This window comes from Harpegnathos saltator, unplaced genomic scaffold (assembly GCF_003227715.2).
Source record: "Harpegnathos saltator strain DR-91 unplaced genomic scaffold, Hsal_v8.6 scaffold132, whole genome shotgun sequence".
In the NCBI taxonomy this organism is placed as follows: domain Eukaryota; kingdom Metazoa; phylum Arthropoda; class Insecta; order Hymenoptera; family Formicidae; genus Harpegnathos; species Harpegnathos saltator.
The window spans coordinates 970,954-997,618 of record NW_020229909.1 but is presented as its reverse complement, the minus strand read 5'-3'; the positions used below and the strand labels follow the sequence as shown (position 1 = coordinate 997,618).

The 26,665-nt window shown below is 50.1% G+C and overlaps 1 protein-coding gene across 5 annotated transcripts in view; it reads left to right on the top strand.

The window, feature by feature from the left end:
• Positions 1 to 26,665, top strand: part of LOC105188875 (fibroblast growth factor receptor 3) — a 92,501-nt gene that overhangs the window by 24,887 nt on the left and 40,949 nt on the right. For 2 of the 5 annotated variants that reach the window (XM_025307947.1, XM_025307948.1), the window contains one exon: positions 7,730 to 7,938. In XM_025307947.1, coding sequence (XP_025163732.1) covers positions 7,806 to 7,938 — 133 coding nt within the window. In that variant the 5' untranslated portion in view covers positions 7,730 to 7,805. Of the gene's footprint in view, positions 1 to 7,479; positions 7,939 to 26,665 lie in introns of those variants that run through there. The other 3 variants (XM_025307946.1, XM_025307945.1, XM_011150562.2) reach the window with 3 other exon arrangements.

Here is a 26,665-nt window from a genome sequence, read left to right as displayed (position 1 = left end):
GGAGAAGTTTGACGCACGAAGAGGAGGCACGTTGAGTGACAGGTGTCGTCGCGAATGTATCGCACGCCACCGCAGGCGCACGTCAGCCGAGTCCTGAAGTAAACTCGTTTATTTCTTTCGCCGCTTTTTCTCCTCTATTATGCATCCATTCGCTTTTTCGAAGGGGGATATACGAGTGACGGCGAAAAATAAATCCTCGACGTTGACTTCTAATCCCGCGCGACGGATTTGCCTCTGCTCGAGCGTCACACAGCGCGCCACCCCCGGTGACGTTTGTTTCTTTTCGCCGTGCACACCTGCATCTTCTCGCTCACGGTTGTCTTATGCTAAGTTAGAAGCAACGCAACGTAGCTAGCGTTGTGCGAAGCGGGATAGTGCGCGTAACATTTCCCTCGAGAGTTTCTTTCTTTCTCTCTCTGTCTCTCTGTCTCTCTCTCTCTTTCTCTCTCTGTCTTTCTCTCTCTCTCTCTCTCTCTCTCTCTCTCTCTCTCTCTCTCCGCGTTTACTTTTACCGTGTTTACTCCGACGCTCAACTCCCTTCGCACCTTTGATGACTCATAGTGCTCGTTCGCGATCGGCCGGCCGGTCGCGAGAGTACAGACTGCCAATGACTCGCTGGTGGCAATGACAGCGCGGCGTAGGCGCGTTGACAGTCGAATTACGTAGTTAATATTATGCTCGTGACAACGGAACGCTCCAGGTTCCACGAGGCTAATGGCGTCTCCCGTAAGCGCTTTCTTGCCCGACGCCGTCTGTCTTTCGCGGATGTCGCGGATGGATGTCTTCGGGACATTCCGAGGTGGCGTAACCTCAGCGCGGATATTATGAGAAGCATGAGACGCCGCGGGCGTCTCGCGACGGAATGCAACCTTCCGCGCGATAGTCGCGCGCGTTCCTTGATATGCGAGCTGTCGTCACGTATTTCCCGATACAGGGGCGCTGCGAATTCGAGGGGAAATACGAAAACACCTTACCAACCCCGAGCCGTCATCCCGCTCGTGCCAACCCGATTCTGCAGCTGTTCGTTTATCCGCATTCGTTCGTGCTTTTTAGCACGCTCGCGCTCGCAGCGCGCGCACGCTCGTGAGAAATCAGCACCGCGCGCGTACGCGCGACGGCCGCGGCGGCGGCAATTTTTCTTATTTATGCTCGTATAAATAAAGGGAGTCTGTTTTACGTAATTACACAAAGGACGCTTCGCGGTTCGCTTTGTGGGCCGGGGCCCCCTCTCCGTCCGGTGAGATCATGCTGGTGTTTAACATGTTCGCTACGAGCGTCACGCGCCAGTGAGACGCGCCGATCTCTCATGAGAGACCAGCGTCACGTATGCGCGACAGCGATAATTTCTCTTACTTATGTCCGTATATAAATAAATCGAGTCTGCTTTACGCAATTACAATTATGAAAAATGCAGGCTCGAGTCTGCGGGGAGGATTCCCCTTGAAATAAAGCGTTGCAGAGCGTTGCATAGTGCGTCGCGCGAGGGAGCGAGTGTTCGGGTTTTATGGCTGAGCTGTAGAATTTGCAAGTGCCCGTTGGAACGTTTCTCGGCTGGAACGCCGACGTTGAATGATTCCGAAGCCGTGTACGTAGTACACGTGCGCGTCTTGCGAGTAATAAATGCACAAGTGCAGTCGCGCGAGTGATACGTGAATTTCCGCCTGGTGGTTTTGTTTCCCGTCCGGCCGCGATCTCCTTTGAAAATATCGCGGTCCCCGCGTATGATTCGAACGTTACGCGAATGTGGCGCGTTTCGGAACTTGTTCTCCATCCGCTTCTTCCTACTTCTCCGATCGCCGTGGCGCACGTCAATGTGCAAGCGCAAAAGTTTCCGCTTCTCTCCGGGACGTCACGTGAGGCGAATACGTGCGGCTCGAGTGATGGGGGGTATAAACGCGGCGCCTCCATTCGCGAAGGATGGAGTATCGGTTGCATTATTAATCGCGACATCGACAAGCGACCGATAATTTGGCCACGTCGCTGCGCGCGACAACGATGTCGACTGTATTTTTCACGGCCGGCCGGCCGGCCGTCTGTATGCAACGGCCATCATTTCTCTCCCGGGGGATCCCGGGGACGCGCGGTAAGCCAACTATTATTCTCCTCAAACTGTCGCGCGGGGCAAGAAATATGAACATTTCAAGGGGCCACGAAAATCCTCTTTCTACTCGCCGCGTTACTTCTTCATTCGAACTCTCTTAAGACATTCTTTCTTGCGGCAGTCCCCCGACGGCATGGGGTAGCGCGCCGCTCCCCCCTCACTCTCTCTCTCTCTCTCTCTCTCTCTCTCTCTCTCTCTCTCTCTCTCTCTCTCTCTCTCTCTCTCTCTCTCCCTCTCTCGGCGCACCCTCCTCGACTCTTTACTCGTTAACGACGCTGCTCCGCGAAGCGAGACATCAAAGTCCCTGCCTTCCGAGACGCGAGGCGAATACGAGCTGCCAAATGGAAGATCCGCACGCACGGCGTGCCGCGGCATCGCCGTCGTGACGGCTCGAGGATACACGTCGGTGCGCACCGGCGCACGCTGGAAAACTTCTGGGTCACGAAACGACAACCGTTGCTGCGGCTCCGCACGCGTGCGGGCACGGGTACGGGTACATGGGTACCGGTTTACGGTTACGGGAGGCTGTGCCTCGACGTCTGCTCCGTTATTTCCGGCTTGCACTCGAGTCGCGTAGCGTCGCGCCGCAGCTCGAGCGAGAGAGAGAGAGAGAGAGAGAAAGAGAGAGAGAAAGCTAGCCCGCTCGTGGAGCAAGTTACCCGAGGCAGTCGCGGCGAAATGGCGAGGGAGACGACCCCGTCGCTCGCGGAACGAGCCGTCGCGTCGCACACCTTGCTCTGCCGTGCGCGACAGTCTTACAATTATGGTCATTTCATGGGCGGAGTTTGAGCGCGCAGGGCTCAAACGAGCTGGTCGAAAGCCGCGCACTGCCCGTTAACGCGGTTAGCGTTGCGCTTTAGATGATGAAGTTATCATCGCGCCGAAGGTGACGAAGTTAATATCGCGTCTCGGGCGCGAGGGATATCGCACACCGGCGATGCCTTAACGTCTCTCTCTCTCTCTCTCTCTCTCTCTCTCTCTCTCTCTCTCTCTCTCTCTCTCTCTCTCTCTCGTCTAACCCGAGAGCCGGGATATTGTCGGGAACACCCCCGGGTCTCTGCGAAAGTGGAACGTCTGCCTTTCCCGAGCGACGATCCCCGAGTTCCGGCGGGGGAGCTCGTAACGTAGGGGCGGATTCGTGTGTGTCGTGGAACTTGTTGAACTGAAGATATCAGGCAAGTTCTCTATTGAAGTTACACATGGTAACTTCTCGCTGCGAGACTGGAGAGAGAGAGACGGAGAGGGAGAGAGAGAGAGAGAGAGAGAGAGAGAGAGAGAGAGCACACGGGCCGGCCGCGATCTTACGCAGCTAATGTTACATCCGCAAGGTTGAATTCGCCCGGCTGAGTTCTCGCTCGCAAAGTTGACAATATCTCTGGGGTCTCTCGTCTCTCTTTTCCCGCGAAAGCAACGGACGCTTAGAAGCGCCAAGCCCCGAGCATCGACCGCGCGATACAATCGCGCGCGGACCAACTGTTGGGCGGCTATTTACCCGTAAGATCAAACGCACGTCAATTTGCCGGAACGCTCGCTTACTTGAACCGCGCCACGGGACTCGCTTTGCTCCGTCCGTTGTTGCTGCTGCTGCTGCTGCTGCTGCTGCGGCGAGCGACTTGTTGACAATCGAGAAACGCTCGTGTCGCCGTCGAGGCTTGTTAGACATTGTCTTCTTCGGCCGCGCGTTCTCTTGCCTCCCCGTCGTCGTCGGCGGGAGAGCAACTTGATCAACCGGAACTTACTTACTTCCGAAGGAATAATATATTCGCTTGATGTTCGCGAGAAATGACGACGATGGTGAGCGACGTGATTTCCGGCGAGAACAGAGAGGAAATCTCCACCCACTAAAGAGGCGCGTTTTTCCTTCTTTCTCTTCGCGCCGTGTCGGCGCCTTGATATTACTCGAACGGAATAATGCTCGAAAGACCTCCGGCGGAATACGAGAGCGGGCCGGCAAGGTGTGTAACGTTAACTCGCGCGAGATTTGCCCGGTCACCAGATGAGGAATGCTGCCACACAACGCGCACGTCCGCGCGCCGGTTGAGGCGCGCGCGGCCCTTTCATTCCGACGTTTCGCATTCGAAATTAGCAGCCGGAGAAGAGAACTTTGATGTTCGAGCCGGGGGGGGGGGAGGGGGGGCGGGGGGCTGCGTCGTCGTCACGTTGCCGCGCGACACTGAGTCGAATGGTCTTCGAGTAATTACGTGTCGGTGAAACGTCGTTTTACGTGTCGCTGCGGACGTCGTCGGGCAGAAAAAAGAAAAGGACCCGCGCGCGCGGGTGGAACGCCGCGGGACCGGCGGCGGGGGGGGAGGCCGCGTTTCTCGTTCTTCTCGAAGCTCGATATTAATTCTGCCGTCTTCTTTCGAGTCGCCGAGACGCTGCGACGACGTCGTCGTGCAAATTCCCCGTTTAACCCCGTGAAAGAGAAAAGCGTTCGATTTATTCTCCTCCGAGAGCACCGGTTAATTACGGGACGAATAACGTACTTGCCAGCGCGCGCTCGCGTAGCGGCGGCACGCACAGGTGTGCTCGTTCCTGTGCGTTTTCGACGGGGAAACGCCGCGGAAAGAATGCGTTCAAAGACACCCTCTCTCTCCTCTTCTCTCCCGGCGGGTCTAAAGAACGACGCTGAAAGAAGCCGCGCGCGACACTAAGCTCGTTACCGGAAAAATCATCTCGCGTATCCAAGGAGTGGAACTCGTTGCGTTGCGCTGCGTTCGCCTGGAAGGCGCAGCTTCGCGCTTGCCGCGGAAAACGCGTAAAAGTGATCCTCAGACCTTTGCGCGAGCGCTCAAACGTTATACGACCGCGTTCTCCACTCCGCTCGCTCGTGTTTCTAATCTCGGCCATTAAAGCGGGACATTGCGGATTTGGACGGACTCGAATCGGAAATAATTGGCGAGTGTGTTTTGTGCGTAATTTCCCTTTAACATTAATAATATTTTTGTTGCAAAGCAAATAGACGTCTCATTATTTCATCGTTGCAGTTTATTTGGAACGTATCTTGGTTGCGCTTAAAGGGGTGCGTTCTGATAAAAACTCTCTCTCTCTCTCTCTCTAAATCGATATCAACCTCTGGTTATTACAGTGAGATAGGGGATCTTGAATTACGAATGATATACAATATAAACTTGCATTAACCCTCTCCGCTAAGGTTGAACGCTTTCTCGGGGATTCTGTTCGGTAGTCTACGTGGCCTAAACAATCTGGTCGGTTTTCGTAACTCGGTGCGCGCGGTTGTCTCTTGGGTTATATTGTTATACGGTGGTAACGTCAGTCGAATGAAGAAGGACAGGAGGTAGGCGGTGCGGAGGAAGATTTAAGCGAAGAGCTTCGCTCGTCGCGCCTTAAGACACATTCCACACAAACGAGTTCTGATACCTTGTTTCGTGAGGAGAAAACTTTCGTGTTTGTGACAATGTCGAAACTCAGTTTACGCCATGCATTTCCTTAATGCGGAAAAAGCACCGTGACGGCACCGCGTTAAATTGATTCGCCTTTGGTTCCGAGCTACGAGGTTAATGACATCTACGGTGTCTCGTTTCTACCTTGGACTATTTGATAGAAATCCAGCATGAATTTCGTTGCAAGTTTGCGACATTGTCGTGTCTGTCAGTTTAGTCATTGTGATATAATAATTACTCATTTCCTTTCTTTATTTATTCTTTCATTTATTTCATTGATGCATCTGTGAATTTATTACATCAAATTTTCTGCCTTTGGTGATTTGGTTCTTTGACAATTTGGGAATTTATGAATACTTTTAATGGTGAACGATTCGTATGATTTATAACGAGAAGTATGCGACGTAATAACACAGAGAGAAAGGAATATCTGTCCCATTTATTCTTATGATGAAAAATTTCATTCACCAATTCACGATATATATATATATATATATATATATTATTAATGTTTCGGCAAGGAGCACATAATATCAAATTGGGTGCGCTCATTCGCCAGTGAATCCGCACTTAGATACGTAATAATGTAAAGTACAGATTATTTTAAATCTCCATTGACCCTAATCTATTTTATCAGAACATCTACGCGGAACGCACATTTGTGATTGTCAAGTGCCGACGCATCGAACACCAAGTCGGAAACGTTGTCGATGCCGACAGAAATTACGAGTTCCAAAAGCTCGTCGACTATTTCGCGATACGAACGAAAAATTTTGAGATCAACGGACCTGTTTACTCGCATTAATAAGTACCATCGACTTCCTTCGCGCCACGCTAGGATGATCATCAAATTATACCGCATCCCGAGCAGCCTTCTGCTTCCCGATCGATTGTAAAGCCCGTCGTAAGCAAAGCTGGGCGATCAGTTCCGTCTCCGCAAAAATTTGCCTTAGTAAACATCTCGATCAACGTGCACACGTAATTTGTGTGCTTTTGGCACTTTATACTTTATAATTCAAGATTTACTGTGTTAGAGGAAAGAATTATTAGGGGTTTGCGCGAGTTTATCAGATTTTTGGTGATATTTCTTCTACTAATAAATAACAATTTAAAGGTGTATGCTATATTGAATTAAAATATCCGCCATTGCTATCCGCTACTTTCTGTCAACTTTCAAATAATTGTGCAAATAATTTGTAAAATGATTTATCATTTTTATCTCTTCGTGCCAACAAAATCGATAAACTGATCCGATAGAATATCGTAAATCCTTGATACTTGGGTGAGCATAATGAAACAGATATTCGTTCTCATTCAGATAAATATCAAATAAACCGAACAAATTACACGATTAATATGATCAATATTTAGTCGATCCAGTTATTACGGTCTATGAATGCCATTGTGTCGAAAAGATGTATCGTTGCGTCAACGAGAGGCAATTCCTCCCGCAAACAAACGGCTTTCTTTGCAGCGTATACGTCTGCATTGCTCCAAATACCTTTGTCTGCGTAATCTCTCTCTCTCTCTCTCTCTCTCTCTCTCTCTCTCTCTCTCTCTCTCTCTCTCTCTCTCTCTCTCTCTCTCTCTCTCCCCCCCCTTCTCTCCCTCTCTCAGAGACTACGGAGTCCTCGGAACTAACGTCAACTATTCAGCCGCTAAAAGTAGGTTTCATCGTTACCCTTTTAACAGCTCCCGAAAGCTTAAAGCTCCGCGCTATTTTTAACCGGCGTAATCCCGATGTACGAATCCAAAAGTTATCTCTAATCCCGCATTATCCCCCTCCGAATAAAATGTCGCCGGAAGAATCAGTCTCCATGGAGCATGTCGTGTCATGGGCGAGGCCGAGTTCTCGCCCTCTCTCTCTTCCTCTCTCTCTCTCTCTCTTTCTCTCTCTCTCTCTCTCTCTCTCTCTTCCTCTCTCTCTCTCTCTCTCTCTCTCTCTCTCTCTCTCTCTCTCTCTCTCTCTCGACTCACACATTCCGCGCACTGCACGCGTAATGTGTCGGGACTGGTCGATCACGCGAGGAATTTTCGAGCAGTCCGTCGGCGCGGCTAACGCACCACCGTCTCTCCCGAAAGGACTTCTCGACGTCTCGGCTCACCCCCGGCCGGGGGGTGGAATCGACCTCGGCCACGGCTCCGCGCGCCGGGTGAACCAAGACTCTCTCCGTATCGCCGATAACCCTCCCGTGTTACATGCTCGCGATACGTGGTCTCACAGAGTGCCGGTGAATGAGGACGCAGCCGGGAACTCACGGCGGCCAGGAGGCGGGCTTGAAAGGGCGAGCCGGAAAAATATGGTGCACGAGGGCACGGGTCTATGGCACGCGGCAGGATTCAGCGCATCGAGGTGGCTGATGATCATAATACACGGATACCGGGCCACCACCCTCGTCCTGTACGTCCTGCTTAACGTGCTGGTGCGCACCGGTGAGTATAACCACTTTCCGACTCCCTTCGGCAACGTTTGTTTTTCCGCGGCTCTTGTTTGCGCACGCCCAAACGTCGACAAAGCGGAGCGGATGGCGCGGCCTGGCGTAAAGTAGCGACTGCCCCGAGCGTTATCTATATTGACTGCTTCTTTTTGCGCTTTAGGCGCTGTTCGCACTCGTCACTCGTCGTATTCCCGCAAAATGTTTTTTTTTCCATTCCCCATTCTCCTCCTCTGCAAATTTCGTGCATTTTTATTGTAAATATTGAGCTGACGTTTTCTCGTTGTTCTGTTTGCGCCAGATCGAGCAGCAATCCGAGTGCGCGTCCGAGAGTGCGACGTTGAGTTTCGTTAGAACGATGTAGCGATATGTAGAAGATAATGATATGTATCGTTGTATTAATTAATGCCTACACACCACTGCCGCACGTCGGGATCACAAGTGGCGAGTTGCAGACTTTCGAAGCAGCTGTGTATATATATATTTCACGGGTCTCGTGCTTGTCATGTGCAGGCGTACGGGGTTGTGTGATATTTAAAAGGGGTGGTCCGAAGAGAGAGATCGTTCATTCTTTCTTGAAAAAAGATTTCGCGAGGCTGTTTCGTTTGCATGATGCATGAGTTTGGGTGACGTGGCTCGATTCTGGTTACCTCTGCTTCATAAATCAGATATTTTCATCGATATATATGTGTATATTGGTATATATATATATATATATATATATATATATATATATATATTTATATATGATCGGTATGCTTGGATATGCGTAGAAAAATACGCATGTTGCATTACAATGAATCTTTCCACTACTATCTACATTGCATATTACGTTGGCACATTTCCATTATTGAAATATCGCTTCACGATTGACGAGATCGCTATTAATTAATGAACAATTTACGTTAATCGTTCGAGATGTTTAGCGTAGCATTATTCTCTCCTATTGTTCCTCCTAAATTCAACTGTTAAACTGTCAAATTACCAACGAAGATTTATTCTCAAAGAATCCAATATGATATAAATCATAACAATAATCGCGCGTTGGTATCGTTTCACTGCGGAAATATCGATTATTCATTCGAAAGCAGTTTAATAAAATCTCGCCCGAAATTCAAGTACACCTGTCTTGTTTATCTCTTGAATGTTGCAGCAACGACGATAAATCTCCGTCGGCACTCCAGGCACACGCATGATATGACGATACATCATAGTTCACCACTCAAAGGATTAATGCATTTAAATTACGTCCCAGTATGCACAGATATACCGCTGCATATCGATGGGTGCATTAAAAGTGGAATCTGGTCTGAATGTACATTCGTCATATTATGCTTTATGAATTCGATATAACATCATTCATAAACCGCGCGATATACTTGCCACTCTCAGGCTCACTTGCGGTGAAATTTGTATCACGTGCCTGAGAATAACGTCAGTTCGTTCTCGGGGATTATGTATAAGACGCCAATGGATATTTTATACGGCCGCGGGGGAAATCTGTCATTTATTTTTACGTAATAAATTGGTAATCGCGATAAATAGGGACTTGTACGTTGTAAAGTGTCCGTTGAAAATATCTACCGTATTGGAACCGCTGCGGGAAATAAATTTCGTTCGAATACTCATAACTCATCCGAGTTATGCAACATCAGTATCAAGAGCGCTATGATGCTTTACATGCAAAACATATATAGAGATACAAACAAAAATAGGAGAAAGATATCACGAGCATCTGCATCGCATCTAAAAGTCGCATCTAAAAATGCAAAATTCCGTGCGCGCGCGCGCGCGCGGTGTACTGATAAAACACTGAAATACTACTATCGATCTTGGCTGCATCTTTCAGGATGAACAAAATTTTGGCATTTTCATCGCCGTAGGCGTAGGCGCGATCGACAAAACGCGAGAGTCACAAAGACATTTGTCAGAAATAAAATAAAATTAAGAAACAAGGGAATTGAATTAAATTATTTACAGCTTAATTAAAACTAGTATCTGTTTTTTAATATATGCACCATTTTGGTACACGGCATCAACAGACACAGCTGTTTGGCCGCTGCTGTGAAACATACACAGCGCGGCTCTTTTAATTTTGCGCACAATATAAAGAACTAAAAATTCATATCTCAAACAGCCCCGAAGGTACCTCCCACTGTTACAATTTTTGCGATGATAAATGAACGAGTCAGCCCCCTTTGCGCTCGCGTCTAAAAATATCGCGCGCCTCGCAATAAGGTGTTTCTTGTACAAAAGAGGAAAAAAACAGGTTCTATAAATTCACACACATACATAGTATACACACACACACACAGACAGACAGACAGGTACACGGATACACACAGCAGCAGCGGCGAGACGCGACAATATCGGGAGCAAAAGTGAAAAAAGGATCAAGCGCAGCTGTCGAGCCCCTGGAGAATTTCGGTGGAATGCGCTCGAATAGTAACACTCTCCGCGCGACGTGCCGCCAACAGTAAAACCTTTATGGCTGATTCAAGTCGAAACTCCGATGTCATTACTTTCCGACAAGCTCAAGTCCATAACTCGTATATAAGCGAGCGCGCGCACGGCGATATCCACTCGGAGAAGCGTCTATTAGAAACGATCTATAAAAGAGATTCACAGAGTTTGCGCCGTCTGCAGACCCAATTCTTAGCGAAACTTCTATATATACACGCACATATATATATATATATATATATACACATACATATATACATACATACATACGTACATACATACATATACACATATATACATACTTATACACACACACATACACACATACATATATATGTATATATATATATATATATGTATGTGTGTGTGTATACACATGCCAAGTCCGACAAAACAACGATTGCATCCATTCGACCAAGGCGCGCACGATAGCGATGGCCGCGATCCAATTATCGGCTTGTAAGTTTCAATCAGTTGGAGCAGAAAGTATTCGCGTCCGACAGTTCCTATCAACATCTCACTAGGGAAAGTTTTGAAAAGGAAATTCCCGATTCGATTCCCGGGTGATCGCAACTCCCGCTCATGATGAACACCCATCTCGACCGCGGCGAGTCGAACGCACTTTACAAAGAATGTGTAATGACTGCACGAGAGACGAGCGAGAAAACTACATCTCCTCGCGAGATCTGCTCGCTCGCTCGCTCGCTCGCTCGAGAGAGAGAGAGAGAGGTTTGCCGAATCATGCGCCGTACGAGCTCCCGTTTCACGTAAGGAAGAGAAAAAAAAAAGAAAAGAAGTGTAATATACAGCTTCGCGCGATGATTGATGGTTCTTTAAAAACGGTAACGAGTTTCTCCTCTTTTTGCCTCGCGCGCGTTGGACGGCGGGCATTGCGTTTACGTATTACACGATTATTATTTCCCGGTGTATTGCGACTTGATAACGTCAGTGGGAAACTGTATTTTCCGCGAGGAACATAACGGCGAAAACTACAAATCGTCGCAATATACGGTGCTCGAGATGTTTGAGATGTCGCGCGCGCGCGCGCGCGCGCGTGTGTATGTGAGCGCGGATAAAGTTCTACAAAGCCGACGTCTTCGTTTAGCGGAAATGGTGTTGAAATCTCCATTTCCCGAAACAATGCGCGTAAAAGGGCTTTGGTCGACCGAATTGAGAACACGTATTTTTGCGACACTCGCGTTCAAATTCGCATTGCTGATTACCGGACATCGACATGAACGCGTTCGCGGAACGCTCGACGGACCTGTTCCACGGATTTTTGCTTTGCAATTTACAGCCCTCCCTACTGCCTGTTTACTTACTCGTAAAATCCTTCACACCGTGATCTTCGACAGCGTCAAAACGCTCCCGAGTGTTAATACATTAATTAGCGAGCTGTCGCGGCCCGTTTGAGCAGACCTTATTACATCATCTCTAATTGTGTATTACATTTTCATGTCTCGCGGAAATAAGATAGCCGGGCATTATTAGAGAAGACGCTCTCGAGGTAACTCGCGCGGCAGACTCGGAGGATATCAGAGAGATAAAACGATCGCAGACCGAAAAACTTATCTTCTCGAGACTATGATATAAGCGCCGTAAAGTAGTCGGGAGTAAGAACTTCGCCTAATAACCAACTTGGAGGTAAACGCCAGCTACATTACTCATTAAGCGCTTCATTCGCGAGGGCTTTTTTATCGATTACAGCGGATGCGACCATCTTCGCCGGCTGAAATATTCATTTACAGATTGATATCGACCTGGTCGATTATCGGGGATATCGCGCGAGCCAGCATAGTCCCCGGGTTTCCGGCATAATTATTTGCAAAGATCACGGCCCAGTGGTGCTATGCCGTTCTGATCAGACTTCCGAAAGCTGGTAAATAACGTATACACGGTCCAATAAGCATTGAGCATTAGTCCCTTTGGCGCTTCTGCCCTTTCAACCTCCTCTGTGTGTGCTTTATCGCTCACTTATGGCTGTGTTGCGAGCAAATTACAGAGAGATAGAGTTAAATTTAGCGGAAGTTGCGCCCACACGGAACTCATTTGAATCAACGATGAGTTATTCCAACATTAATATCTCAACGATACGCTCCTCAGCCTCGAGGTGTTATCTCTTTCGTAAAATCGCCTACACGTTCGCACTCCGCGCCTTCTTCCGCCGTTCGCACCTTTCCCGGAGTTCCCGAGCCGACGCGCTGTACTCTCGCGATCGCGTCCTAATGCTCGCGTAATTCGCTCGAGAGACCGCCACTTTTCCTCCGTAGCGTACCTTTCTTCCTTAATATCCCCCGGACATAAGTTCCAGCTTCCTATACATTCATATATTCATCCCTGAAGAATACGCCCGAGACTCACTTGCATAATCACGCTGTCATTTCCATGCTGTCACTTGTACGCCGCCGTAGCGCGCGGCCCAAACTTCGTTCTTCTTATCTTTGCCCTCTTTGCCATTCGATGCTGCGTGACCGAAGACACATTGATAGAAGAAGAGACAAGGGAAGCGTGCACGTCGCTCGTTTCTTTATTAATAGATTTCCGATTGGCGAACAAAGAGGATCTGCTGGCGCAGCAGCGGGCTTCTTATTCCGCGGGACGCTTCGCGAAGGTATCATCCGCGCGGTATCGCTATCGCTCGGAGCGTTGCGCGATGACGTACGCGCGATAATTCTTTTCAACGACAGGCGCAATTTCCAGAGAGAAAGTATCCCGCGACTCGAGGTGTCATTAACAGCGCGTGCTACGCGGCGGGCCATTAGTTATCGCTATCTCTCGTGTATCTTCGGGACGACGGGGGAGGTGGAGAATACAAGATCAGGGAGAAGCGAGGATTGGGGAGGGGAGTAAGAAGCGAGGAGCGACACGAGATACATCCTGCTCGTGCGACCTTGGTCGCGCAACGTACTTTCAAAGGCTGTTCAAGGCTGTTGTCAACGGTCACTCCACGACCCGCCCCCTCGGCGCCCGAAGGGCGCGTTTACTCGCAAAATCGCACCGCTGCAGATGATTCCGTCGGATGCAAGTCGATCCGCAATCGCGTGCGACTCGCGCTTAGATAATTTCCCATTGACGACGGCGAGGGAGTGTGCGAGCAGAGATAGGAGATCGCGTGTGAATCCCGGCGCGATAGCTCGCTCTATGTGCACCCATTGTGTGCGTGCGCACACGCGCGCGCGCACATGTGTGTATGTGACGCGGGGGTGGCGGATGTCGTCCTCGGGAACAAAGTTCAGAAAGCAGCGCTTCAGTTTGACGAGAGAGAGAGAGAGAGAGAGAGAGAGAGAGAGAGAGAGAGAGAGAGCGACTCCAGCAGGCCAAGCAGCAACGCAACGTAGAGAGCGCAGTGTCATTGTTTTCGATGCCGGGACAAAAAGCACTCGATACGCGCGCGACCGGTCGCTGGAGTAGTCTAGAGTCTAGACGGGAGAGCGCGTCGACGTGTCTGGAGTTATACACTAACCGTTGTACTTTACGGAGGCTACAAAAAGCCCAGACTACCACCGGCGTGGCTGCCGGTAGGAAAAAGGGGTAGCGGCGATTCATACGACTCGCCCTAGACCGGCGTCTCTCCCTTCCTCTCTCTCTCTCTCTCTCTCTCTCTCTCTCTCCTACTCTTTCTGTCTATTTGTCTCTTCCTCTCACGCCCTGCCCTTCATGATCTCCCTGTCTCTCGTCCGACGCTTCTCGTAATCCTCGGCGAAAGCAGGCTGCGCGTCGTCAAATAGAGTTTAGCGATATTAATTCGCTACGTGGTTCCCGGAGTATTATTATGTTTGCCACAAATATTGTATCAATCTAGGCGGCCAAGATGCACTCCCCGGATGCAGCCGATGCAAAAGACTGGGTGGCGGGGCGGCGGGGAGGACGGCGTGGGAACTTAATGGATCGATCACGCCTGTCGGGAATGTATAATAGGCCGGGACGCGCGGAGAGTTACTTTCTCCCGGGATAAAAAGTCGGGCCGTGAAAGATTAATCGGCGCGCGCTCCTTCATCAAGCAGTGTGTATTCATCCTTGAAAATCGCCGGAGTCGAGAGTAGCTCGCTCGCTCGCTCGCTCGCTCGCTCGCTCGCTCGTGCGTTCTCCCGGCCGTATTTGCGATTCAAATGAGCGAAGGACGTGTCGATAGGAGTCCTTAAGGGTACAAACGACGTCTCGGCCGGCGATAAAGCGACGGTCGACCGCAAATTACAGACGGAGACGTTTCGCGGAGGACTGCATCGGACGAGCTCGCTGATAATCGAGAACGTCAATAAAGTAGCGGCTTCGCCAACAATTAATTACGGATCCTATAGGCGCGCGTAACTGCCGTTACCTTAGCGCGCCTCCCCCCCCCCCGTTTTCGTCCTCGTCCTCATCGGGGCTTACCGTTAAATTGACGGGACGGGATTAAGTAGCGCGTCGGTCTCTCATGCAAACGTCGGGGGTCGGTAAGTGTGTTTTCGCGACGTAGGGTAACCGAGGGGCCGCAGGGGAAGGAATAAGCCGCGAGCGAAACGATTCTTCTACGCGGGGACTTTTGTCGCCGTCAGCTTTTCTTCCATTGATTGCGAAACGCCGCTGCTCCCTACCCACCCACCTTTACTGTTGCTGAATGCTGAAGCTTCCATCTCGTGTATTGTGCAATTTGGTGTTCGCTGATGACGTTTCTCCCAATAAATCGTTATTGTTGTTTGCAGTCCCGTCACTTTGAAACGCGTTTTTTCTTCTCTGGAAGAAGGCTGCACGCAAAGGACGCGCGGTTGTGCGGATCGTTCTCGTGAAAGCTCGACATGCTGCAATACGCGTATACGAGTGAGAAGTGCGCACAGTATCCGGTTGTTAAGATCTACTGATTAAACTATGTGTTAAGATGCGGATTACGAAGTAAGCGATCTTTTGTCTGTCACATGACGCGCGCAACGACGGTCGCGTGAGCTCGCGACACCGAAACTCCGCGTCAAGCCGAGTCCCAGGAAGCGCTGCACGTGCTGGCTGCGAGCGCTTGTTAATTCATCCGCGAAATAAATAACTGGCGTGTGGCAGTTATGATCTTGTTTATAAATCGCGGATATGCCAGGTGTGCGTGGAATTAATTCATAAATCCACTCGCCGGCTAAACCTGCCCGCGTAACATCCCCGCCCTGTAAAAAGCACTTGCGAAAGATTAATCCTGTCGCTCTTGAAACTGGATATCTTATTAATGCGAATTAGAGAGAAAGGGAAATAGAGGACGAGAGAGCAGAATCCTACGCGCGCGCGAGTAGAATCCCGACAGCGAGAAAGCGCACTTAAATTGCCCGGTCCGTTTAAGAATTAACACTCGGGGATCATTAAAGTCGGAATAAAGTCGGAGGTCAAGCCCGTCCGCGCAATTATTCTCGCGGGTGTCTCCCGCTCACCCTCCCTCCCTCGCCCCATTTCTCGCAGCGAAAGCGTTAATACGTTTTAAAGTGGGGAAGTATGTAGACGCTTTACACGCGCTTCCTCTCTCTCTCTCTCTCTCTCTCTCTCTCTCTGCGTGGAACGCGATGCAAATAAGACAACTCGATCTCTCCCGCTCCTTTCCTCTCTCTCTCTCTCTCTCTCTCTCTCTCTCTCTCTCTTCTTTCTCGCACACGCTCGCACGAACACACGCGCGTAAAAGTTTCCCCTCGGGCTGCAAATCGTGTTCGCCGTTTAATACGCGCGGCACGATGCACTGCGGGCGCGTGCGAGCTTGCGAGCGCGCACGTTCGCGGATTACACGGCCGGATACTTCGTAACAAACTGCAGCGAATCCGGTGCGCGGCGACGATATTCACCGCGGCGTAATAAAGCACGGGTTGCGGCTTCAATATACCGTGAAATTCGGCGCGTCGCAACTTTCGCGCGCTCGTCGGCGGGGGTGGCTGCGCCGCGCCGCGCTGCACCGCCGTCTCTGTGCCGCCGTCGCCGAGCACCGCATATTCATACACACACACACGCACACACACACACACACACACACACACACACACACACGCTCAACGGCGTACGCCAGGTGTGTTACTTCCGTTTATCTTACACATTGATTTGTTTCCGTAACGGCTTAGGTGCGGGCGCCCCTCGCGCGCTCGCGCCCCCGGGCGCTTCCCGGGGCGAAATTTCGCCGCGCTAAAAAGCTTACCGCCCGTAAGCTCGCTCGAAGAGTTTCGAGTGCGGGGATGGAGTTGCTCGAAGCTGTTTAAGGTAGTACGCTCCGGTGTGGCGATCGGTGGCTCGGGATCTCGCCGACCCGGCGACTAGTAGGAGGAGCGGGACACGGCGGAGGGATAAGAGAGAGAGAGAGAGAGAGAGAGAGAGAGAGAGAGAGAGAGAGAGAGAGAGAGAGAAGTCGGTATTTTGAGGGACTGCTTACTTCGTTAAAGTTGCGCCCGCGGCGGACTTTCCTGAGATCTCCGTGAGTTCGTTTAGACTTTCGCTAGTGATTGGTGGCGAACATTAGATTTAGGGCTTAGCTGGGACGATTTGGAGTAATTGACAGCGGCGACGGCGGCGGCTACGACGTACGCGACGGACTTGAAACTTTAGAAATTCAAAATCGCCAGAAAGATTTCGAGCTGACGGAGTTTGCGATTTCCCGAGAATAACCCGACCCGTTGCGAACCGTGGAAAGTTTTTCATATGTATTCTCGTAATATTTGTAATTACTCGTAGAATCATGGCGGATATATCCGCGCGCAATGGTCCCGGTATTCGTACATCTCGTCGGCGCATTTGTGTGATACGTGCTTAATCTGTTTCCTACGTCTCTCGGTTTGTGGAGAAAGAGAGAAAGAGAGGAAATAGAAGCGAGAAAGTTTTACAGCTCTTCTCCCTAAATCCCTTAAGTACGATGAATTTAATTGGCCGTGGTGTAACAAAATTGTCCCTTATCCTTTTTGAAAATTTTGCCGTAATTTTACAAAATAATTCCACTGCGCGGCCGAGCCGTATGTGGGCGCGGCAACGGGATTAAGTAGAGAGCGAAACAAAAACTTGAAGCTCGGGCGAGACTTTCGTGTAATTACTTTAAAATTAATGCAAATTCCTCAACTGTGAAATCTGGAATATACGTAGCTGCGGACTGCAGGATTCGTAAATGCGATATTAAACGAAAACTTTTTCTCCGGGGCTATCTACGCGGTAAAGGATATAAATGTTGCTGCTCTGGTGATAAAATTTTATTTTTATCAGGGTTATGAATTAAAATTTCACCTCTCCGTTGTAATTTTTTAAATTTCAAGCCGCGCGTTGAATTCCGCATTATTCCCCGACACGCTGTCGCGCTGTTTAATCTGGTTAAACACGGACGTTTGCTTCATCCGCTGATCAAAATAGTAAAATATTCTCTGCCCGCAATATTAAATGTATCAGATTGGCAGAAAGGAAATGTAAACGCGGAGAGCGGAGAAAAGTTCGTTGGGCTTGTAAGGCCTGTTGAACTCGTTGAAATAAATGCTCAAACAGGCTAACAAACGAAACCAGTCCGGATCGAACGAACGCTGTTGAGAACGGCTCTCTCTCTCTCTTTCTCTCTCTCTCTCTCTCTCTCTCTCTCTCTCTCTCTCGCGAGAGGATGCGAAATTGCAGAAATTTTTCGTCGCTGGTTTTTCCTTCCAAACGACTCGTCCGGCCAGACGTTAACATCATTAAAATCGGCTGTCCCGCGGCTCGCTGCAGTACGTTAAGCCCTCGGCGAGATTTTGAAGCGCGTTGCATGGCTGAAAAGCAAATTAATCGCCGGCTGTAACCGATGCTCGTTTGGCGGTCGGCTAAATTTACCGCGATTTATTCGCATTCGGGTGCGCTTCCTCGGCACGAGTAGCGCGATCCCGTGACACTAAATAAGCTCCACCGCGGCAAAGGAAAGTCGAATAGTACGTCATACACGCCGAGGCTATCCGTTCGCTAAATATACTTGCGAGAGCGGCTGCACAGAGAGAGAGAGAGAGAGAGAGAGAGATATGCAGAGAGAGAGAGAGAGAGAGAGAAAGAGAGAGGGGTCCAGTGGTGGTTTCATACTCTATATTCGAGAACATCTGCGCGTCCGCCCGGCCAGGGTGTGCACTTCCCTCCTTTTACTCGCGTCTGGATTCCCGTGTCTCTGCACAAATCGCCCGCGCAGAAATAGCGTATTTAAGTGAAACAGATTAGCGCGTGCGGCGTGTCAAACAGATTCGTCGATCTCCCGGAGGGAAGACCTTCCCCTGCTCGACTGAGGTTGACAGCTGACGATACGAATACGTCAGGCTGAAAAAGATACATGTGGAGAAGCGTATAGAATGGAGGCACTTGTATTTATGAGCTTACTTATATTCGTTAAATGTACTGTAAAATCGAGAAGCTCGCGAGGTGTGCTCACTCCTCCTCGCGAGAGCCCGGCTCGACTCCATCGTCGAAAATATCGACAGCATTTTTCACTTCCAATCCATTTTTTACCGTTGAAAATAATGCATCGCTCGTTGCATCGGGTAACGAGTGGGCTGTCGGAGTCTGTCTCCTCTGATCGAAGAGAGACGCTCCATTACGGGCTTCGTCGCGCAGCGATAGTCGCCCGACGCGTGCTCGAGTGCGTTCCGAGCTCGCGTTAAAAGTACACCAAGGCGCGGTCATCAAATCACCGTTTCACTCGCTCGCGCTGGGTCCGTTGCAGCTGGTACAGTTGCAGTTTTTGCGCCGAACACGGCGCTGATCGTATTACTATTAGCGGCTAGGAGCGAAGAAATAAGGGAGAGGCTGGCGCAGCCAGCCTCGCGATGCATCGTTTTCGCGTCGAGAACTGGGAAAGCAATGAATTATTTCTCAGTTTGGCCGCGCGCTTTCCGATGCTTTCTTCCTTTCTTTCTTTCTCTCTCTCTCTCTCTCTCTCTCTCTCTCTCTCTCTCTCTCTCTCTCGCAGCAGCAGCAGCTATGCACACTGACTACGGCCGGAAAGAACCGCATTCGCGGCGACATTGCAGTTATGAACAGGCCAATGCTGATCAACGTAAACACATCCATCTTAATTTCGGGCGCAGCGCGCTGCTGTGCGCGACAGTCCCGTGGCAAAAAGTGCTGCGGGTGCGATGGTAGAGTTTTTTAGGTAGTGTTTTAAGAGCGAAATCGATAGGGATACTTATTATTGACGAACGCGGCATCGTTTCGCCGATGTTTTTTGAAACAGTTGAAAAATGCTGAAAAATTTGCATTTCAGTAGCTTTCAGCGGTAAGTGGATTTAAGCGAGCGTCTGTTTTAACGGACGGGCACGGGGCTTTTTTTTTTCGCATGGTATATACTCCATTCTTCGTTGTCGACTGCGCGGAATTACAAAAAGCTTTTTACGGAAGGGGCGCGTGCGTGAGTACGTGCGCGCGTGCAGATTCGTCTGAGAACGATCGCGATTGCACGCGCGGTGAAAATAATAACGGACCCCGCGGGGCCGATTTGCATGCGCAGCTCCATGCGTCACTGCCAATTATTATCGTCCGCGGATGCTAACTCGCGCGACGTCATAATAGACATGATTGTGTTCTACCTTTATTTTTTTTTTTCCTCTCTTTTTCATCTCATCTTTTCGCTCCTGTCCCTCCGCTTTTCGAGTTACGACCCGTTTCCGGCGATACCCGGTTCCGGCGTATTGCGCACGCGTGTTCGCGTCCCCACGGCGTAAAAGCTTTTGCAATCGTGTGCAGTCAAGTACGGAGAATAGTTTGTTCTAAAAAGACTATGGAACTGTTCAATCAGTAGAACAGGGGCAACTCGCGGCAAAATCCCTTTAGCCTGATAACACTTAAAATCGAACATGGAGGCTAGTATGTTGGGAAGTGGCAAATCCAATATTTCTGGATTACAAGTGCGCAATAATCGTACAACGGTATTCACCAAGTATGCGCGAGAAGCTGCCGTTAAAACGGATTCCAGTTGAACGCATCGAGTGCTAGTTTTGCAACTGTTGCGCCGGTCAATTTCCCCGTCGATTTTGCGCTCTTGAATTTTCCGTCGCGTTGCTGCCGATACCGTAATAACGACGGCTTCGAATCTGTTTTTCAGCCGTGCGCTTTGCGCAGACGTACGTATCGGGCGATGTATCGGGGCAACTGGTATTTTTTTAATTAGCACGCTCGCGTAAAAATTCCTCGCGCAGAAAGAAGTAAACATCGTTACGCCGCCTCGGGCTTCCCGCCGCGACCGCTTTTATTTATTTCCGCCGAGCGCCGCAAAGCGGCTGCGTTCCTCTTTCTCGGCCGTTTCGCTCGCACTCGTATCTCCCGCTGTACGTGGCAAAATAGAGGCCCTGCATCAAAATTTCCATGCATAATGTATCTAATTATGGGACAAATTCGAATGACCACGACCACCAAGTTACGCCAAGCTGAGCGAGGGGAGAGGGGGAGCACGGGGGAAAACGAATACCCGAGACGATCCAGTATTTCAGCCCGGGCTTAACGAACGCCGAGAGAAAGTTCGCGGCTGAAATTACTGCGAAAGATGCACGTTACGCGGAAATTCAGGGAAATTACAGTTGCTTAACCGCATAAATTCCCAAAGTTCCGGGGGGCGCACGCGAGCAATATATCATAATTAACGAATTTCACGCCGGAGAAAAATTTCCACTTCACTCGCGCGGCTTGCTAGACACACACATAGGAGAGAGAAAAAAAGAGAGTAGAGAGGGGAGGGAAAGGGAGGGGAAAAAAAGGTTTCGTGCCCGCGAGACTTCTGGGCGCTTCTCCGTCGTACTTGGCCGTGTCTGAAAACGCGGACGGGCGGCGTTGAATTATAATCTGTTGAGTTATATCGCTCGCCGCGATAGAATCGAGCTTCAAACAAACACGACAGATGATCCTCCGTGTTCGGAAACGACGTATCGTCCGTAAAGATTATAAAAAGCGCTGCATTCTTCATATGATCATACAATATTCATTCTGTGTCAATCTCCGTTGCCGAGATTCGCGACGCGTCCCACAGCGCAGCTTTTACATATAAATAGAAGAATCCCGAGGCAGGTGACGGGATCGCGCGTCGGCGGATTAATTATGTTTCTAAACAAGAGTATCCAGAAGCGCACGCGGCGACGGGAGGGGCGGGAGGGAGGGCGTTGTTCTTCCTCTTGGCAGAAACGAACCGGTTGCTATTTAACGACGTGGCTACATAATTCATGAGAGAGTGACCAAAGTTCCAGCGCGGAATGACATCAAACTTCTCCGGAATACGTCTAATTCCGCGCGGCACGAGGAGCGTCATGTTACGCGTCGACTGCGTCGGCCGCGCAGTCAACGCAGCCGCGAAGTGGAAGTGGAACGCACGAGCTTAACGCCGTAATTTCACGTGCCGACGTAGCGCGCGGTAATTCCGCGGCCGGCTTTTAACGACGTCGGCCAGTAATTAATCGAAAAACACGCGGCAACAGCGTGACTAGCGTCGTCGGACGGTAGACGTGACTGTGGAGATTCGTGTTCGTCGGGAAAGATCGCACCACCATGGCTGCTTTATCGCGGCTCTGTTGCGCTCATCAGTGCGCGTATCACATTCGGCCGGGCGAATAAAGAGAAAGAAACGCGCGCGACGCGCGCGACAGAGGGTTCATTCTCTTCGAATTCATCCGGCAAACACGCTCTCGCCGTCGCCGCAGCAGCAGCGCGCGCGTGTAGCTTATTTACCAGCAATATATGCAATATTAAACCGTACCGCGCACGTCTGTGCTCCTCGCGAGAGCTCTTTACGTCAGCGCCGCACGGGCACGGTCTGAGCCGATAAAATGCGAAAACTTCGACGCCGAAGTTGCCGCGATGGAAAAAAGGAAAAAAGAGAAAGGAAAAAACGGGGAAATATTCACACATTAACTTGAAGCGCGGAGAATTTGGACCGCATAGCTTCTAAATTGAGTGCATGAAGTTGCACGAGAGAGCAGTTTCCTGTTGGACGTGGTAGGGAAACGTCAGCGCGCAACTTCCGCCCCGCAGGAGTTAGCTCGCGGTGGTGGTCTTCGCGCTGGTTAAGAGGCCAACGAGATGGGCACTACTTGAAGAATTTCCGATCGTTGCGATAATGTTGATGGTGTCGACGGTCGCACAATCGCGACCGCGATTCACGTTCAACGGTGCGAATTACCGGCGGTACTGTGTGTACTGTGTGTACTGTGTGTGAGATGGTAACGCGCTAAATACATTCCGCTCGACTCGAAGCGTCCATGCGAGAGAAAGTGCGCTTTTTCGCAGCGGCTAAAATCGATTGGACGACGTCGTTAATATAATTCGTGAGAGAGGGAGAAAGAGGGAGAAAGAGAGCCGCGCTTGTGTAGGTTTTTTTCACACGTACGGCGTTTTTACCAGTTCTGCGAGTAACGCCCAAAGGAGTTCCGAGATCTCGAATGCTTTCGGGGGTAATCGTCCGTTACACTTTCCGCGAAGCCGAACGCATAAGTCACTATTTCCGGTCGCGGCTGGAAAAAAGGGACGAGGAGGGGAGGTAGGAGAAGAGAAAAAGGGAAACGCGAACGAGGCGCTTAATCGATAAGCGACAAGCCGCCGTGAGAATCGTGCTCCATTCGTGGCTTCGTCAAAAAAACGCTCGGCCGACTCGGTTGTTTTATTAAAAATACGCGGCACGTAAACCTTCGAAAATAATGAAACTTTCCTGATGGCCTTTAAACTTTTGCTATTTGTTTTCACCGGCCTCCCGGGGCTTATCCCCGTGTATCTCCGTGGCAATGCGATGCTCGAGATTTAAAGTTGAACGTGAAGGGAAAGCGAACGAAAAAAGAAAAAAAAAAGAGAAGAAGCAGAAGAAGAGAGGAAGAGAAAAGGGTGAAGGGAAGAAACTAGAGAAAGAGACTAAAGAGGGGAAAACGAAACAAAAGAAGAAGAAGAAGAGCGATATTGTAGATGGCGCGTTTAAGTTCCGTCGGAATAATAAGCGAAACTACATCCACCCTTATTACCCGTCGCTCGTATTTATCGCAACAATTTTATTGCAACTTTGTTATCGGAGAACGTTCTGACTCCACTCGCTCGCCACTCTCGAGATCCGCGCGCGAAGCGCGTCTGATTTTTTTTCATTCTCCCACCGAGCGTGGAAGTGCCGGTTTAATAATCCAGTGCTGAAAGTAACGACGGCTGCTTATAAAAAGTTACTGCGAGAGATAATGTTGCCCGGGGGAGCAACGAGATACAGAATCCATCGCCGTTCGTCGATTGAAATCCCCGAGTTCGAGGATCGCTCGCTGCTGGCACCGGGTGTCCTCCTCTCTCCGACGCCGCAGCGCCGAAAATTAGTCACACACAGTGCGTGTATCTTCATTAGTGCTGTATTGCTCAACCTAAATACCTGTCGATATTGTCGAACCTCGCGTTATTAAACCGGCCAGTATTAACGAACAAAGTACACGCGATGAAAAAATTTGCGACGCGCATAAGGGAAGCCTGCCGAGGAAACGTCGTCGGGTGATTAAAACATTTTCAAGGGCGGGCGGAGTGGGGAGGGGCGATCGATCATGATTTCGGAGTATAAGTGTACTCTCTGTTCCGAGCCGTTAATGCAATTTGAAGAATTGCGTCCACTCTTTTAGACGCTGAGCCTGAGAGTAATGGCTTAAGGTGGATCGGCAGTACACGGTGGATGAACGCGCGATATGCGCTTCCCCGCGCAAACCAGCCGGGTAATCTAGGATTATGGCATTAAAATATCTCGCGGCGCGCTCATCTCCGAGAAAAATCTATACGCGCGACAATGAATCCGGCGCGGTAACCCTGCCGACCGCTCGAACATTCAGCGGCTCGCTCTCCCCGCAACAGATGCATTATTGATTATTTAACGCTCGTCGAATATTAACCCGTCGACTGCGCCTCGTGCTGCGAAATCCCGAAGGAAAAACAGCCACTTTATATACAGCGTGCGCGACGCGCACGACGTATCCGCGCGAAATGATTTTAAACTCTGCGATTGTGCCGGGCGTGTAACAAACAAATCGATGAGATAACGCCCGCCCCTCATAGCCCGCACGCACGCACGCACGCACGCACGCACGCACGCACGTGCGTGCGTTCGAAGCTTTCCCGCCGGGATTTCAATATTTTTGCATCCTCAGTACCGAGATCTCTCGCATCTCTCCTCTTCTTGTCGTCCCGATCGACTGGGACGACCGGGAAGGAGAGAGCGTATTTAGTATTTCTCTGATGAATCTGCATGCTCGACGTTGCATCACGTATCGACATAATTCGTATTATATTTTGTTTCGTAGGATCTTTTATACGGGAAAAAGCACGAATGTGTTTAAAAAAGAGATATCTCGAATTCGTCGACTACGTGGAATTTGGATTACCAAATATTTGTTATCACTCATTGCTATATAAATAACAGGCATATCGGGGGGAAAGAATTTAATTATTCCATATCGCGCGTATTTGAAAAATATATCGTCTCGCATAACTCTCGTCGACAATCGCTTTGTGCCCTGCAACGTATTCTGAAGCTATTTATTGTTTCTCATAAAAAAGAATACAGGTAATATATGGTACGAGATGAACAAATAAGCAAAATAATACGATTTGACGTGCAGTCGCTCCGATCGCTGAGTGAATGGAAAGAGTCCCTCCTCGAGAAACGCGCCGTATCTCATATGCGAAAATAATCTCGCAAGATTGAAGGGACCGGTCGGTATATCGTTAATATTACACGTCGCATGCAATTTCGGTAGATTTTGCGGAGGAGGATCCGCAACAGTCGCATCTTATATGGACGTTACTTCACCGTAATGGAGAAGAAGTAGAAGTGGATGAGGTCACTTTATTCAAATATTTTCCAAGCATTATCGACCGTCGACATCGTTTATTACGAGCTTTACCGCTACACCCCTGAAATATTCGATCTTCCGGTGTCGGTAATGGCGTCCTCATTATTCTCGCGCGTTCTCACCGCCGTGGGGAACAAAAATCTTGATTATCGTCGCAGGCGTGGCCGCGGAATGGCGAGGGGGAGGCCGGAAATACTTCTGTCTCCCTTTGACGCGAATTTACAAGTATTCTTTGGGCCAACCGAAAACGCGACGCGGTGTCATGAAATATCCTCCTTCGCCTTCGGCTGAGAGACGGGCGAAGCGCGAGGTTAGATCAAAAGGCACGAAGCTAATATCTCGAATCCATATCGCGCGCGCGCGCGCGCGCGATATATAGATTCGGCGGAGCGCGAAGCGGCGACGCGAGGACGCTTCCCGCAGGAAATCGCGAACGGAAATTTCGTCGTCACGAAACGTGAACAATATCCCGCGACGTCGCGCTGCAATGCCAGTCGCCGGCGTCCGTTGTAATTGATCGGATATTTCGTGAATTTGTAATAGCGCGCTATTGAGACAACGGTAAGCTGCGCTAAATAAACCGCGGTCGGATTCTTGAACAATTAATCAGCGGTAATTACTTGCTGCGCGTGGCTGCAGTTTGCAACTTTGGCACTCGATATTACAAGTTGGATCTCGCATTTGGGCCATTTAGGGGGATCCTGCGAGGATCTCTCCGCGCGAAACTTGCAGTCCCGGCTTATCGATCGTCATTAAGAACGATTCGAAAATTCAATCTTCCATCCTGCACCGATCGACACGCGATCCTGCACCTGCAGCACCTCGGCCGGGGCGGCGGCGGCGCGACTTAATACGGCTCCGTTACATCTTTCCGATTTATCTCGCACTCTTTCGACATTCGCGCCGATTTCTTTCCCGCGCTTCTTGTGTGTATCTCACGTCGCGAGAGCTGGCACGACTCCAATTCCGTAGGTTTCCCCCCGCTGCACTTCAACTTCTTACAAGCGGGCCGCGCGTCCTTTTTACAAATTTTCGCAGCGTCTCCTCGCGTCCCGGCGACCGGCTTTCACGTGTTTTATACACCATTTCCTCCGGCTTCCAGCCGTCCGGAATAACGGCGACCGCCATCGGCGCGTCTCATCGTTAACTACGGCGGCTCGTCAACAAAGACTCGGTCGCCGAGCAGACCGACTTCCTCCTCCGCTGGCGTCTCCTAACGAATTCACCTCGCTGCCCGTCGCATCTGCGGTAAATGCCGGCTTTGAAAAATAGGCGTCAAATCAGAGAGCAGTCGTTACGGGGGTCGAACGAGGTTTAACGGTTGCCCGCTCAAAGCCTCCCGTCGCGCGCCGGAGGGATTCTCGTTAAGAGGCTTTCCGTTGGACTTTAACCATCCTCGCGCGCCGCGATCGCCCCTGCACAAACATTTGTACGCCTGGGATATAGATTTTTTCCTCGGTATCTTCCTTCCTTCCTTCCTTCCCGCCTCTCGCCGCCGGGCCGGGC